This window comes from Platalea leucorodia (assembly GCF_965183815.1).
Source record: "Platalea leucorodia genome assembly, chromosome: 6".
Lineage (NCBI taxonomy): Eukaryota > Metazoa > Chordata > Aves > Pelecaniformes > Threskiornithidae > Platalea > Platalea leucorodia.
Window position 1 is genome coordinate 65,997,001 of NC_138828.1, and position 15,432 is coordinate 66,012,432.

A 15,432-nucleotide genomic window follows, 5' to 3' on the forward strand; every position below is an offset into this window, starting at 1 on the left:
TTGTTTTCTTACGGACCTATTATCTACAGTGATAAAAGTGTGTGCATCTTGAAAATCACTCACACGTACCTCAGCCGTTTTAGAAAATATGTTAAATCCCTAACTGTGTATTTATTACTATTTTGCAACTAGCACCATTTATCAATATTTCTCTATGAAAAGGATTCATATGTCTTTATTGAAGAGTTGTACTTCAAAAAAGGATTTGAAAGAGGATCTACTGGTTTTGGCTGGGATAGAGTTAATTTTCTTCATAGTAGCTGGTATGGTGCTGTGTTTTGGATTTGTGACCAAAATGGTGTTGATAACACAGCAATGTTTTAGCTATTGCTGAACAGCATGTAGGCCTTTTCTGTTTCTCATGCTGCCCCACCAGCGAGTAGGCTGGGGGTGCACAAGAAGCTGGGAGGGGACAGAGCTAGGACAGCTGACCCTAACTGAGCAAACAGATATTCCACACCATATGACATCATGCTCTGAATAGAAAAGCTGGGAGAAAGAAGGAGGAAGGGGGGACATTTGGAGTTACGGTGTTTGTCTGCCCAAGTAACCTTTACGCATGATGGAGCCCTGCTTTCCTGGAGATGGCTGAATGCCTGCCTGCCGATGGGAAGTGGTGAAAGAATTCCTTGTTTTGCTTTGCTTGTGTGCATGGCTTTTGCTTTACCTATTAAACTGTCTTTATCCTTCTTTATCACAAGTTTTCTCACTTTTGCCCTTCTGATTCTCTCCCCCATTCCACTGTCGGGGAGTGAGCGAGCGGATCAGCTGCCTACCAGGGTTAACTCACCCCAGAGGGTATGGATGCATAATACTCTTTGAAATAGGGCTATGAAATTTTGAAACTAGTAAAGATAGGACTTCTCCTACTCGTTCCTAAACTATTAGAAAAACAGTCCTTTCCACATAGAGCTAAAAATATTGGTTACCATAAGTATTGTATACACTTTTATAAAATAATAAGCAATGAAACTGGTTTAGACAAACATACACATAGATACACCTCTGTGGTTTTTGCATTAGTAAACTGATAAGAGTGATTATTTTCAGGCAGTAAATTGTGGCATTACATTTCACATCACAGAAGAAAAATTGTTTAATACAATCTTTGTCCCCAAATGCTAAAGACTGAAACCCAGGACAGCAAGATAAACTTACTGGAATAGGCAACAATATGACTGAAAAAGTAACATAATATGTTGAATATCTTGTAAAAGAATACTGCACTGTATTTCTAGGCACAGCTGAGTTAAATACAATTTTATCCTTACCTCAGCTATTTTGGTCAGATCATATTCTGGAAGCATTATTTTTTACATATTTATGTGGATTTTTTTTATTTATTTCAAATGGCACATATTGGTGAAAAAATAAAAACAACGAAGCAAAAATATTTTTTCCTGACACCAAAAATCCTCATTTAATCTTTTATAGTCCAGTTTCTCTTATTCTCCTTCAATATGCTTTAAGCTCCTTAGCTCTATACTTTCCATCTTCCTTTCACATTTCTAAGTACTAAATATATCTCTTCTTCCTGAAGATCTCACTATCTCTGCAGCCTGTTGTCTTTCATTGCCAAACTGCCTGCCAGTGTCTCTTCATAACAATATTTTTGTAACCTGAAGTGAAATGACCTATAGCTACACTTCATCTTCTTCCCAACAAAATCAAATTCTCCTCCTTGACATATTTCACATTGTCTCTCTGTTTTACAGTATTCACCTACCTGACACTGTATCCTACTTCTTTCATGGTTGGAGAATTACCTCAGCATTTTTTTATGCATGTAAAATTTCACATATACAACATTATTATTAACTTTGATGCAGTTACAAATTTGTGGTTTTCCTAAGGTATAAAACCTAGAAAATGTACAATAACATTATAGAGTGTAAATCTCAAATAGTCTAATCAGAGACCTGATATGAATGGTAAAATTGGTAACAACCAACCTGTGCTTTCCTCATATAAGCTAACGGTTCTTTCATATGCTCAGGTGGTGCTGCAGGATGACAGGGTGAAGGAAACCTTAAAGAAAGCACATTTTAAATGTTCAGATTTTTATTTTTCTTAATTAATCCTGTATTTGTAAACCCAAACGTAACTTCTTTCATGACAGCGCTAGTAAAACCGCTGTGTATGTTGATCAAGAACTAAAAATAAGCGTTATCTTTAGAAGTATTTCTTCCTCATCCTTTCCTATGGACACAAACAATATAAAGATATGTAAGTATTAATAACATTTCAACATGAGTTCTTCATATATTAAAAATAATACTTCCTCATAATTTCACATATTTGTAAAATAAAATCAAATAATTCTATGAACAAATCACGTATTTTAGAAGTGTATCCTCTGCACATCATGTCATCTTTATGACTCCCTGGAACTTTTACTATCCAGGATACTGTATTTTTTCAAGAGACAATATATTTTTTGGAGGATTTCCTTTTAAAAATCAATAGTGAACATGTACATGTCCAAAGCAATTAGAACTTTGTGGTGTTGACCTAAGCAAAGTTGAATATCCATTCATAAACTGCATTATGCCAAAATATAAAAGCTGGAACAAAACTAAAAAAAACCAAACCAAAACACTAATTTGTCTTCCAGTAGTGCACATTATTTCCAATGAGTTATTGCCAAACATTTCATCCAGCTTAATTTTAACTGTCTCAAATGTCTTTCAGGAAACAAAATTTACACAAAGCTTCTCTTATAGTTAGCCTGAATTTTCATTTGTTTATATGTATTCAATCAGTTCCTATCACAGCATTTTGGGAAACCCTCCCCAAATTTCTTCCCATTTTTAACTGGTAAAGTCATTCTTGTACTTGCTGCTAATTTGTTCCGGACAACTCTGCCTATGTGTAAAATGGAATCAATACTAACAGATTTGAGCAATGCTGTTTCTTGGCTTTTCCACAATGCTCATGAAATCATGGTATTCTTAGCTAACTTCAATTTTCCAGGGCTTATTTCTGTGAACTCAAAGAAATCATAAGCATTAGTCCAATAGACAGGTAAATATTTTTCCCTTGAAAGGCATGATGAAGATGAATCCTTACTAACAGATACATTTACAAGTATTTTGCTGAATCGAGTCCCTCGTACTACTAAGACGTTCAAATCTGGTAACTCTAATAAGCTTATTTAAACTAGCACAAATAGATTTGCATACACATTTCTTATTATACAGTTGCATTTATGGCTATACCTGTTATGAAATTCACCTTTCCACCTTGCCAGAATGTAAAGGCAACTTACGCTTCCCAGAAGTCTAATCCAAAGTTCGCTGAACAATAATAAAAAAGGAATTTCACAAATTTCAGTGTGTTTATAACCATATCCCAAGCATGATAAGCACTGATCTGGTAAGTCTAGAGATCCAATATCTTAATTCTTTTTTTTTTATAATTAATACAACAAATATGCACAATGCCGTCAGAAAAATCTGACAATAATTAAAATTCATTTGCAGCAACTACCTCAGCTACAGAAGAATTACATTATGACTCTTGGTACACTTTGGAAGTAAAACAACAAAGATATTACTAAAGTAACGAGAAATGTGGTAATATTTGTTTCAGTCATTCTTTAAAATGTACTTAAGTCCAATATTTTTACGAGGATGAAAAAGAAATAATAGCATTTTAAAAACAGAAATTAAGCAGGCACCCTTGGTATGACAGATCTTGCAGATAATAGTAACACAACCTACACCTATATACACAAATGAATCAAAAGTAAATCATGTGAGTAGAACTTATTAAATAAAAATACTAAATAAACTCACACGTTGAGTTCACTATAAACAGCATTCTGAAGCTTCTTTTCCCAACCTGTTAAAATAAAAAAATAACCAGAAGACAACTTTAGGAATTAGTACTAATGGAACATGAATCAGAGGTTGCTTTATAGTCACTAGACTTTTCTGTCCTGTCTCAATTCATGTCTACCTACCAGACAGACAGGAAGAGATGAAGAAACCTTAACCTAATTCAGGTAGGAAAAATTGCAAGTTGAGACCTGTATGAAGATTGAATATCCTTTATTTCCATCTACTGCTCAAATAATTACAACACAGTTTTGGTTAAATTATTATATGATATTTTTTCAAAGCCATCATATTATTAAAACAACTATAAATATTAATAGACACAGCATTTCTCATTTTTATAAATCTTACACCACTTACTATCAAATCTTCACATTACAGTTACATAGCCTACAACTTCCAACGGAAACTGGAAATTTAACTAAGGGTAAAACTTTCAAGAGTACCTCCATGAATGCTAATTTCCATTTTCAGAAGTGACTGAGCTCTTGTATCATTCAGAACTTTCAAAAAAATTACTAGTATCTTATAAAATAATAAAATCACCTCTTTGCATAGTACGTTTTTCAAAATGGTGCTGGAATCCAAGAATTTTTTCCCTTTTAATTTTCTCTATCTACCTCATTTAATAATCTGGAATCACTGAATATCTGCTTCTGGCTACCGGCAGTGACAAGGTACCAAGCTACACAAACTACTATTTTCATCATGTATGTCACATATATTCTTACATAGGTCTATACTATCCACAAATGTAGCAATGAAGTATTACAAACCTGATGTCTTCAGAAAATCCTTAATATCTTCTTTTAGTGATTCCAGTTTAATTTCTGGTTTATGTAGGCTAACCTAATATGAAAAATAAATAAACGGATAAATAATCATCAAGCAAGCACTAAAAAGAAAGTAAATTGTGTATTTTAGGTTATGAAACAAGAAACATACATGCTTAAGGTTATACACAAAGCAAACTGCTTATTACTAACTTAACAATGGTAACTGCAGCCAAAAAAAATCAGCCAACTTTTTCCTCACTTGATGTCTTTGCATCAGTGCTAAAAGCTGTATGTGTGGAAGGAGAGGGAAGGGAGGAGGAGTATCCAGTGATATATGGTTGATATTCTGAGCAAGTACCCCACATACTTCGCACAAATGCTAGACTCTACACATTAAAGGATTGGTCACAAGGTATACAAATAAATAACTAGAAGCCACTCACTGTATTCTACATGAAAGAATCAAACTGAAAATGTTCCATAACTTCTCACTTAACCTCCCACAGTTCACCTCTTTCAGATTGGAAATGCCATCTTCAAACTTCAAATAAAAACTGTGGACCAAACACTCCTCACTGCAGCTGTGACTACCAGGTTATGCAGCCGCTTGTAATGAAACGCACGACACAAACAACTAGGCACCAACCAGTTTTACAACTGTACCATGACACTACCACGCAAACGTTGCTGCAGATTTTTCAGCAACAGCAGAAGCAGCTGCTATAGCATCTCCTTCTTCTATAGCTAGACCAAGAGGAGAAAACAAATAGACCACAAAGGTCCAAAAGGACAACAATCAGAAACTCAGAGGTTTCTGTGAAGTGACTTCTAATACATATTTTCCTAAACATGGAGTGTGGCAATAGCTGATTAACACCAGAGGATAAAGCTAGAGGTTTAGAAAAGAATAGCAACCCTGGTTGCTACCTCAAAAATAACACTGGGAGATCCCTGTGCAATTTACTCCACTGCTGTGACAGCTCAAGGCATATGTTAGAAAGAAGCATATGGCCACATCATCTACCTAGAAATGTGAGATTATCTCTTACCAAAAGCTACTCAGCAATATGCTGTAGGCATATCAGCTGCTGATTCTATTGCAGTAAGTTATACTGCTATTAAAAATAAACTTTCACCAGCTTGCGCAGTTTGCCGGCCCTAACAGCACTGTTGACAGCATGGCATGCTTTAGGTCCATGACACACAACTAACAAACTCCACAATCCTATCATTTGCCTTATACTTTATATACAGAAAAGGGTATTTGCTGTGCTGCACAGCTTGCTGGAAAAGTTGGTCTAGATGAATTCACAATGCAGAATTTTAAGGAAATCTTTCCATTTTTCCTAATTGAAAGGGGGAACGCCAATAATGCAGAGACTGATAGCATCAGCACTTCTGCTCTTATTTTAAGTCACTTTGCCACTACAGGTAAGGAGGGCTTTTATATTTGGTTTATTGACTCCAAGAGCAAAGAGACCGTAAACATGCCTTCCAAGAAAGAAAGGTGATCACAAGCACAAACCATAAGGCGCGGTGAGTTGCATAACTCTCATGTCAAATGACAAACACATATTCCATTCAGCACAACAGTAAAGGCAGGCAAAGGATCATTGCTAAAGGCAGGGAAACAAAGAAAGATTTTCATGGGAGTTGTTGGGCAGCTCACAAAATACCCTTTCAAGCAACAGCCTCAAGGAATATCTTATGAAGGATTCCTTCTGAACCTACTTTGATGGAAAGTACTACATCCGTTTTGGACTGACGTATGTCAGGCTGAGTTTAATTTTTTCTGCTGCAAGGCAGTGGTTTTGTACCTCTCCTGTATGAATTTTATATAAAGCAACATCCATCAAACTGGGCAGATTGTGCCTTACTGTTCCTCAGAAGTTGTTGAGTACACTTTTGTAAATGCTCAATTTTGTCTTCTGGGTTAAGTATGGCCAACTTTGATCCCAAGGTCCACAGGATGTTTACCTGTGGGGCCTGGTACATATCCTTCAAAATACTTTTTAGATATGCAAAAAAACCCTCAGAAATACAATTCATTGACAGATGATGACTCACAACAAAAAAAAAACTTTACAATCTACTACAAAGTGGGTTCATTGTCTTGACACTGTGAACAGTGCAAGTGACAAAAGTGCAATCAGGAGAACAGTATTTTCCTTCTCTGCTGTTCAGACATCTGTAAGATTTGTGAGCTTTTGGCTCATTAAGGAATGTCTGACACTCATATTGATGATCCTTTTTTTTTGTGGTTTCCTGGAAATTCTGGAAATTGATACAGCATATTGCATTAGAGGGGATAAAGGAGTTCAGTCCACACAGATGACTTCCCATTTTCCCTGTCAGCCCAAAAGATACAACAGAGGACTTTCTTGTGAACTGCTGTTCCCAACAGAGCCTGTTCCCCAGCTGCAGAACAAAAAAACAGTGACTCTTTTGTATGCAGCAGGGTGGCAGTCCAAAAGGAAGCAGGACAGCACTTTGGGGAAAACTTTCTCCAAGGATTACATTAGTGCTTCATCTCCACCAGTTACGTTCACCTCTTCATGCTCATTTATTCAGTCCAGTTCTATTTCACTACTCCTAGCCCTGCTGCAGCTGCAGCAAATATTCTTATCTTTAACTTATCAAAACTTTTATTTTTAGCCTGTTTCCTGTGTCCTTTTTCTTCTCCTGACTGCAAAATGCCCTACTGAGACAAATTTTCATATAAGAAACATGAAAATTCTCCCCCAAATTATGGGGGCACTTATGTCCCCACTCGTGTCATTTCAGGATGCAACTGCCAAAGCCTCCTCCCATTTCCACTTTTCCTTTTGTTTACTTCTGGATTATGATCGATAGATTCCTACAGTGCTACACAGAGCTACAGAGCCGCAGAAACTGTTACTGTTACGGACTCATTGCGTACTGGATATCTGCATAACTGAAAGGTGAAAGCAGATGGCAGTCGGCCCAGCTAGTGGCTGCAGCCAGTTCTAACACAGAGCAACATACTCTAGCTCTCTGTAATATAACCAAAGAAGAAAATACTTATTTTGGCAGGTGAAAGGAAATCCCTTCAGAATTGCTTTGCCATAACTTAACAGAACGATACCTCTTTGGAATTTACACGGGTGTTTATGGGCACTAAATTGAGGAGTCAAGGAGACTTTGCAGAGCTGATGTTCCAAAATTGCTAAACCGGGTCTCCCATATACTTGTATTTTCCCTTTGGACTAACTGGTCTAACTTATTTCTGTGTTGCACTATGCTGCAAAAACATTTAGGTATTTTCGTAGGGTTTGTTTGCTGTAAACTGCTTGATACAAAGTACTGCCTAAGTGTCATTTGCATTTTCATCCACTATAGTTTTTTGGTAGAATGAAAAACATATTGACAAAATTTTATTTATATAAAAAGCATTACTATGTTTTACACTGATAAAAATGCCTGGCTAACATTTATTGGGAAAAAAACACTTGACGAAATTTGTACTGATGAACTGAATTAATATTTCCTGCATGATCAAAATGCAGCATATACCCAGGTAGAACTACAGACTCTCCAATTTCAATACACACATCTTGATGAACAAGTATCTTCCTTTTTTTAAAAAGGATCTGGTACTATCAGGAGGTCGTCACAAGCAGGGTAAAGGAGAGTGAGCAATATAAGGGAACAACCTGTGAAAGCAAAGAGGGACAGCCAGACCAGGGAAGAAATCACGCTATTCAGAGGCTCAGTCAGGCCAAGACAGAGTCCTGAAAGGAGACAGGGATGAATGCAGTGTGATTCAGCAAGCAATAAAAAATTATTTTTAATAAAAGTTAATGTCTACCAGTTTCTCTTCCAGTAAAACTGTGATTGTGCATATTCTTATGGATAGGGCGCTGGGGTTCAGGTGTTGGGTGTCCACGTTTATCTACAGTCTTGGCCAGCTTCTTGCAAATCAAGAAGCAACCGGCTGTTCAGACATTCCTTCATAAAACAAGCTATCATTACGGCATTTGTTGACACCCTCTTGTCCTTCAGCTGTATAGAAGAGAAAGAATGGTTTTCAGACTTCAAAAATTTTGCCAAACCTTCTAAAAGGTGGCTAAGGTACCACTAGCAATCCCTTGTATTTATGTTCTGCGCACATATTCTTTGTCTTCGATTTTGGTAAGGTATCCTGCTGAGATCTGGGCAGCCACCACCGTAAGTGATACTCTAAATGGATTACACTTTTCTGTACTTGGATGCCAAGACGGAAGAAAATCCAGACACTCAACATTGATCTGGCTGAAAGCAAGCAAAAGGATAGCACAGAGCTAGTTGGAAAAAGTTGGTGGGTGTAGCAAATTGATTCGCAGAGCAAGTGAACACAAAGAGACAAATCTATTTGCAAATTAGCATCTAAATTTGGAAATGGCATTCAGTCATCATGACTGGAGCAACATTGATCATGCAAGAGGACAGATGAGCCATCAAGGCACAGCACTCAAAGAAGTATAGGAAAATACTTAGAGGACAAGCAACATACTACGAAGAGGAGGCTTGACAGAACAAAGTGTTCCCACATAACTCCAGTGTTAAACTATTTCTTTTCTCAACAAGAATAAACACTGCAGAGAAGTGATCCAACTATACTGAAATGTGAAACTGCATCAGGTGAACACATATTTTTATCCTGCTGCAAACAGTTCTGCAAATAACTGTACATGATCTAAATATTTTTACAGGCTATCCACCATAATTTATCTTCAAAGCCTTTTTGTTTTAGACAAGTATGTACATTCTCAGAGCATTTATTATTGCTCATTATGATTTTGCACAAGTGCACAATGTTTTTAGCTTTTATTGCTATTATTTTCCAAATTACAATAAAGCACACTACCCCAAAAATATTCCAACTTTAGCAGAAGTAAATTCAATGAAAGCTAATAAATATTCACCTTTTCTCACATACTCCATTCTGCCGTAACTAGATTTTACCAGGATCAAGCCAACTTGTTAAAAACCACTTCAAGTACGACCACAACAATTTCAACATAAACACTCTCTAAACACTTAAAATCCTACAAATTTAAGGGAATGATTTTGTTTTATATGTTTCTGGAACAGAAAGAGGAATCATTCTGAGCATAACTAAGCAAATTTCCCTAAGTACGAAACCCTGATTACACTGACAGTTTTCCAACCCTTGTACATTTCTACAGTAACTACACTAAGGGAAAGAGTATTGTGAACTTTCTTGTTCAAGTAAAAACAACCTAGCAGTTGAAACAGAGACCTTCAATTAGCCTCACACAGGAATAAACAGCTTCAAATGTTATGTTCTCCCACAAGATATGCAGGATACATTTTTAATAATATAATTCTGATGTTTTAATAAATTTTCTAGGTTTTATTTTAATATAAAATTAGTCCTGCAAATAAAATACACACGCACAAAGTAAAAACATATAATCTACATTATTAAAAAAAAAAATCTGCGAATCAAGCTTACATTGCTTCTGAACTCAATAATCTGATCAACGTATTCACAACTGCATTCAATTTAAAATTCACTGCACTGCAAATGTTACTACTGAAGCATTTAAACCAAAGTACAAACTCTATCAGGAGGGGATAGTAAGTCCTTTGTTAAATACAATGCACAGAAAATAATCATTAATTATCTATGACGATTCATGAGCCTACGTTTATTTGCTAAGTTTTATTAAATAAATGCTATGTTTACAGAAACATTCTCCTTCTTAATTTGATCTTTTACTTAAGTAGGGATCAGTATCAATTTCTTTTTTTAACCGTTGGAGAAAAATGTAATGAAAATAATATCCTCAGATTTCTTGCAGACCATTCACTCCACATAAATTATTCTAAGATGCTTATCTGTACTCCTTTTAAAAGCACACAGTCGGGTAACACCCCAGCTGCAACATTCCTAGGGCTCCCAAAGCAAGCTCCTCTCCTTCTTTGCCCCATTTGAAGTCTTGTGAAAACCCTTACCTCTCACTTTGGTTAATATTTTCTTTAAATCCTTCTGGTACTAGTCACAGGTTTGTTCAAAGAGTAATGGCAGAGTCCTCTCCTCTGGACAATCATTCTGATCATGACATACCCTAGCATATATCCTCTCCACACCTTGTTCATACCTTCAGGTACCTCCTAAAATCTTTTCTCACTCCCAAACTTAATACTCAATTGCCAGAGTGGGGTGGGGTGTCAGGGAAACTCAAGTTACCACTTTTAGCCTACTTTGACAGCTATCATCCTGGTTTTCTAAAAGTTCTCCTTCAAGTTGCCCCACTACAGACATAACTATAAGAAACAAATCTGAGAACACCTACACAGAAAATGCCCAGAGGGATTCCTTGTATCGTGAGTCTTTCTTGTTCCATTTAAAACATAATTTAGAACCTTTATCTTTCATTTTATTTTCACCTCCTGATTTAGAAAAGTTCTTTAGGAACAAACTACTGAAGCTTTTGTTTGGTTGGTTTTGTTTTTTTGTTTTCCGGGTTTTTTTAACTTGTTATTTGCCCCTGGCCACTAGAGGTTCCAGGCAACTCAGAGTCAGACTGATTTCTATTAGAGGTTTGTGGAGGACAAAAATTGAGTAATCTTAATTAATTAATAAAGCCTGGCTTCCTTCAACCATGATTAAAAACAAAGTTTCTGAATTGTCTGCAAATGAAAATGTGTTAAAAAGGTAGCACTTTTTTCATGTCTCTGAACTGTTCCATTTTTGTCAGTTCACTGACACAGCTTTTTCCCTAAAACAAAATTTTAGCAAGACTTCACAAACAAAATTGCTTTCAAACTACATTTTGTTCTTGAAGATGTCCATGTCTCAGTTTTTCTAACCACCTCTAATTTTTACCTTAAAAACATCTACATTTCAGAAAGGGAAGAGAAAAATTGAGACAAAAGCAAACAAATTTGGTTACAAACTCACACAGTGAAAGCTGTGCCTAAGAAAGTGAGATCAGCTTTCTCCTCTGATACCCCAATAACCCCAGCAGCAATTCTACACGTTGAAAAGCTACTATCTAATACTTCGGCTCTCTATAACTCTTATCCTTTCCTTTCAAACACAAGACAAAATATGCTCAGAAGAAATTCCAAAGCAAATGACTTGCATATTTACACTCTTTCCTGCATTAATCTCTTCGTATTAACTGCAGGCACATTATCAATATACCAAAACTCAACCTACAAAATCAATGTAACATTTATTTTCCAAATTGTCACTAACAAGCATATGACCCTACCTCTACTTCAGTCCTTGGAACAAAAATGTGATTATCTTGGTATCCACAGAGCTAAAGCTCTGACAGCAAATCATTTGGTGCCCATACCAAACTTATTTCAAAGAGATTGTGTATCACAGTCCTTGACACTAGCTCAGGCTCTCAGTGACAGCCAAGCATAGCGCTGCTGTGATCACTTCATAACCACAGGGCTACTCTGTCAACTCTCACAAATAATGTCAGGATATTGTGTTTACCCCAAAATTCTATTAACTCGTGAAAAAAACTGTTCATTTTGAGCTCTCCTTCCTAGACATTGAAAGAGATGGATTTATAAAACAGACTTTTTGTTAAAATACTGTTTGTGAGTAAAAATTTCTCTCAAACATTTCAGGCAATATTATAATGGACCCTAGGATCCATTCTGACTCCCATGTTTTCAGAGAGGGTAAATATTTTTGAGGAAGGAGTATCAGCAATGTCTACAGTTTCTATACTGACAGATCAACAGCAATCTTTGTAAAGGCAAAATGCAACTGTAGTATAAATATCCAAAACAATAAGTACGTTTTATTCTGATGCATTGCCTCAACAGATTTCTCAAAATACAGTATGCTTCCCAAAAAATAGCTTAAAAATTGTATAAAAAGGGACCACCTATAGATCAATATGGCAACCAGTGCAGACTAAGCATTGTTCAGAAACTGATCGTTAACCAGCAGACAAAAAAACCACCACGTCCTATCAATGAACAGGAGTTCAGGTGCGATACATAGTAATAGCAAAGATTTCATATTTGATAATGCAACTACAGAAATACCCCATGTTACAGGAGGGAAATCAAGCATTAATTTAATACAGAAAGTAGCAAAATTCAGAAACCTTCAGAACTCTGTACAGCTGCTAAGGGATGGAGCAAAGATAAGGAAGTCACTGGTAGGGCCTTTGCGACTGCATACTATAGCAATAATATGACTATACAAGCATTATAAACAAAACAAGTCTATACTGTACATGAAAGAACATAAATGCACGCAAGGTCAATAAAAAAAAGAAATCAAGATCAAGGAGAACATACAGATTCCTGACAAACAGGGTGTACATTTGGCCCTATTAATTTAAACTACAAGCTCCAAAAGATGACTCTCTACATTGGGAAATCCTCTAGCTGATGTATTTAAAAACTTTCCAATCTTTCAGATCACTACACTGAACTATAGCTCTGATTTAATCTTCTATTACAAACTCTTCAAACACCTACTCTAAGAATCAACCTGAATATTTGTTGCTCTGTTTTTCTTTCCCCTTAGCACTTCATATGACCAGGATAATCTTCTGACCTATATATCCACGTTTTTTTTCTTCTCCAAGAAATCTGTAAAAGTGTTCTGCAAAGCTATCACGACAGATTTGGCTGTGGTCATTACACTGTATTTATTTTATAGGTTACCTTTATGCTTTAATTATGCAGAGTTTCTGGCCCTTTCAGACATCAAACACCACAAGGGAAGTGCACAGCTAAGGTCCTCAGAGTGTCCACCTGTACAAAATGGCTGTACAAAATAGCCATCCACCAGCAGCATTGAAACACCCCGCCAAGTCCTGAGGACACCAAGCTTCCTCGTGTTTCAAAACAAACATGAAAACTATCAAATGACTGTGAAATCAGGCCTCACAGGAGACAGAGACAAAAGAATGAATGCAGAGGTGAGTACATACAAGTTTTATTATAATCAGTAACGGAGCTGTTAAAGGAGAGTCCTTTTCTGAAATCCCATCACTGCCTTTACTGAGGACAAGGTCTTGAATTTGACTCTCCACACCTCATGTCAGGCTATCTATTTGGGATGCTGAATTCCCCAACGCTTAGCAGAACGCAACATCTATACTCTTTTATAATTCCAGCCCCCTTCAAGTCATGCACATTTGCTTACTCACATATTTAGAGAGCAGCCAATCAATAGGAGCAAAGCAGACGTTTAAAAAAGCATTTAGAGATCAAATCAGCAAATTTAAAAACAAAACAAAAACTAAAAAACAGAAAAGACACGCAGTGATGTCACTTGCTATGGAAAGCTTTAAAGACATTCAGAGAAGAAAATCATGTTTCATTTAAAAACCTAACAAAACTAAGGCAGATAATGGACATTCTATCCTAAAAAAATCTGTACAATTTTAAGCACTGTTTACAAAAAAGAAAAAAAAAACAAACAAGGTTTTATAAAACCCAAACCAAAATATTTCAATAACGCACAATAATCATTATAGCACCACTACTATGTTATTATGGTCATGAACACTGACACAATTTTAATCTGAAACATCCTAAATGAAGTTCAGCTGAAGTATGAAAATCTGGTTTCGAGCACAGATAAGCTACTAAATAAAAAAAAGCAACGGTTTTCCCAGCTACAAAAATGTACTTTCATGTGCGTTTTTCATTTATTTTGACTTCCTTTCACCAAATCCTCATTTTCTCGGGGGGCACTCTGGAGGAGGAAAGGGCGGGGGAGAGGTATTTAAAGCTTTCCAAATTAGAGATTAAAAGACAAAGCGATTAATTTTAGGAACTATTTGAAGCAGTGAGATTTCGAGAGGATAGTCTTCATGTTCACTGCGAAATCCTTCAGTCCCAGGGGTTGAAACTATAAATACAGCTCTAGAAACCAACCAGCCGGCTCTCCAGCCCCGTCGAGGAGGGAGGGAGGGAGGGAGGGGAGGCCAGGCCAGGCCAGGCCCGGCCCCGGGCCCCCTGCCCCGGCGGAGGCCGCACGGGCCGGGCCGGGGGCGACGGCCGGAAACAAAGCGCCGGGGAGGGGGAGCGGGAAAGGGAGGCGGGCCTGCGAGCACAGCGCCAGGTCGGGGCTCACCCGGGCCTGTCGCTCCAGCTGGGAGTGGAGGCTGGAGCCCTTCAGCCGCTGCACGATCCGCGCTATGGTGAGGGAGAGCCCGCTCTCCGGGTCCAGCATCGCGGCGCCCCTGCCCGCGGGAGGGCTGCTGCACCGGACCGCTTTCGCCGCAGCACCCCGCCTCGGTAACCGGCGTTACCAGGCAACTGCGGCAGCGGAGGCGGTCCTCCGCGGCGGCGTCCGGGCGGAAAGCGACGCCTCACCGACAAGTTCCTCCCCGCCGATCGTGACTTGAGCGGGACGGAGTGCCCTCCCCTGCCCGGAGTGGCGCAGACCCCCGCGGCCCCTCGGAGCTCGGCCCAGGAGGCCGCACGCTGTCCCCGCTGAGCCGGGGAGACAGCCCCGGTGGTGCCTTCAGCTGCCGCCTCTCCCCGGGCACCTGGCAGGCTTCCTGCAGCCCGTGGGCTGCGGGAGTTTTTTGGGCTGGATAACGGTTGCCTAAAGCTCTGGTGAAAATCTCACGTGCTTCTGTTTCCTACATAAACGTTTATAATGTATCATTGCTAGAAAAGAAGTCGGAAATAAGCGTAAGGAAAGACTATTTGTGGGTCTTGGGCTTTGGCCACACAGCCTGCGTGCCAGCCACTGGCCATGCTGATGTTGGAGGCATCCAGCCGTGCCGGGCCTGCTGGCCTGCCCCTCGCTTCCCCGGAGCTTGCCGAGAAAAGAGCCCTCGTCCCCG

General features: G+C 38.2%; 1 protein-coding gene across 2 annotated transcripts in view; it reads right to left on the reverse strand.

Annotated features, from left to right (window-relative positions):
* The window catches only part of TBC1D19 (TBC1 domain family member 19), a gene marked incomplete at its 5' end in the record, with an annotated part of 52,311 nt that extends 37,501 nt beyond the window's left edge, over positions 1-14,810 (reverse strand). The window contains 4 exons of one of the 2 annotated variants that reach the window (XM_082315080.1): positions 1,953-2,028; positions 3,798-3,843; positions 4,616-4,688; positions 14,712-14,810. In XM_082315080.1, the coding sequence (XP_082171206.1) occupies positions 1,953-2,028; positions 3,798-3,843; positions 4,616-4,688; positions 14,712-14,810 (294 nt within the window). The remainder of the gene's footprint in view (positions 1-1,952; positions 2,029-3,797; positions 3,844-4,615; positions 4,689-14,711) is intronic. The other variant, XM_082315081.1, reaches the window with a different exon arrangement.
* Positions 14,811-15,432: the final 622 nt, after the last annotated feature.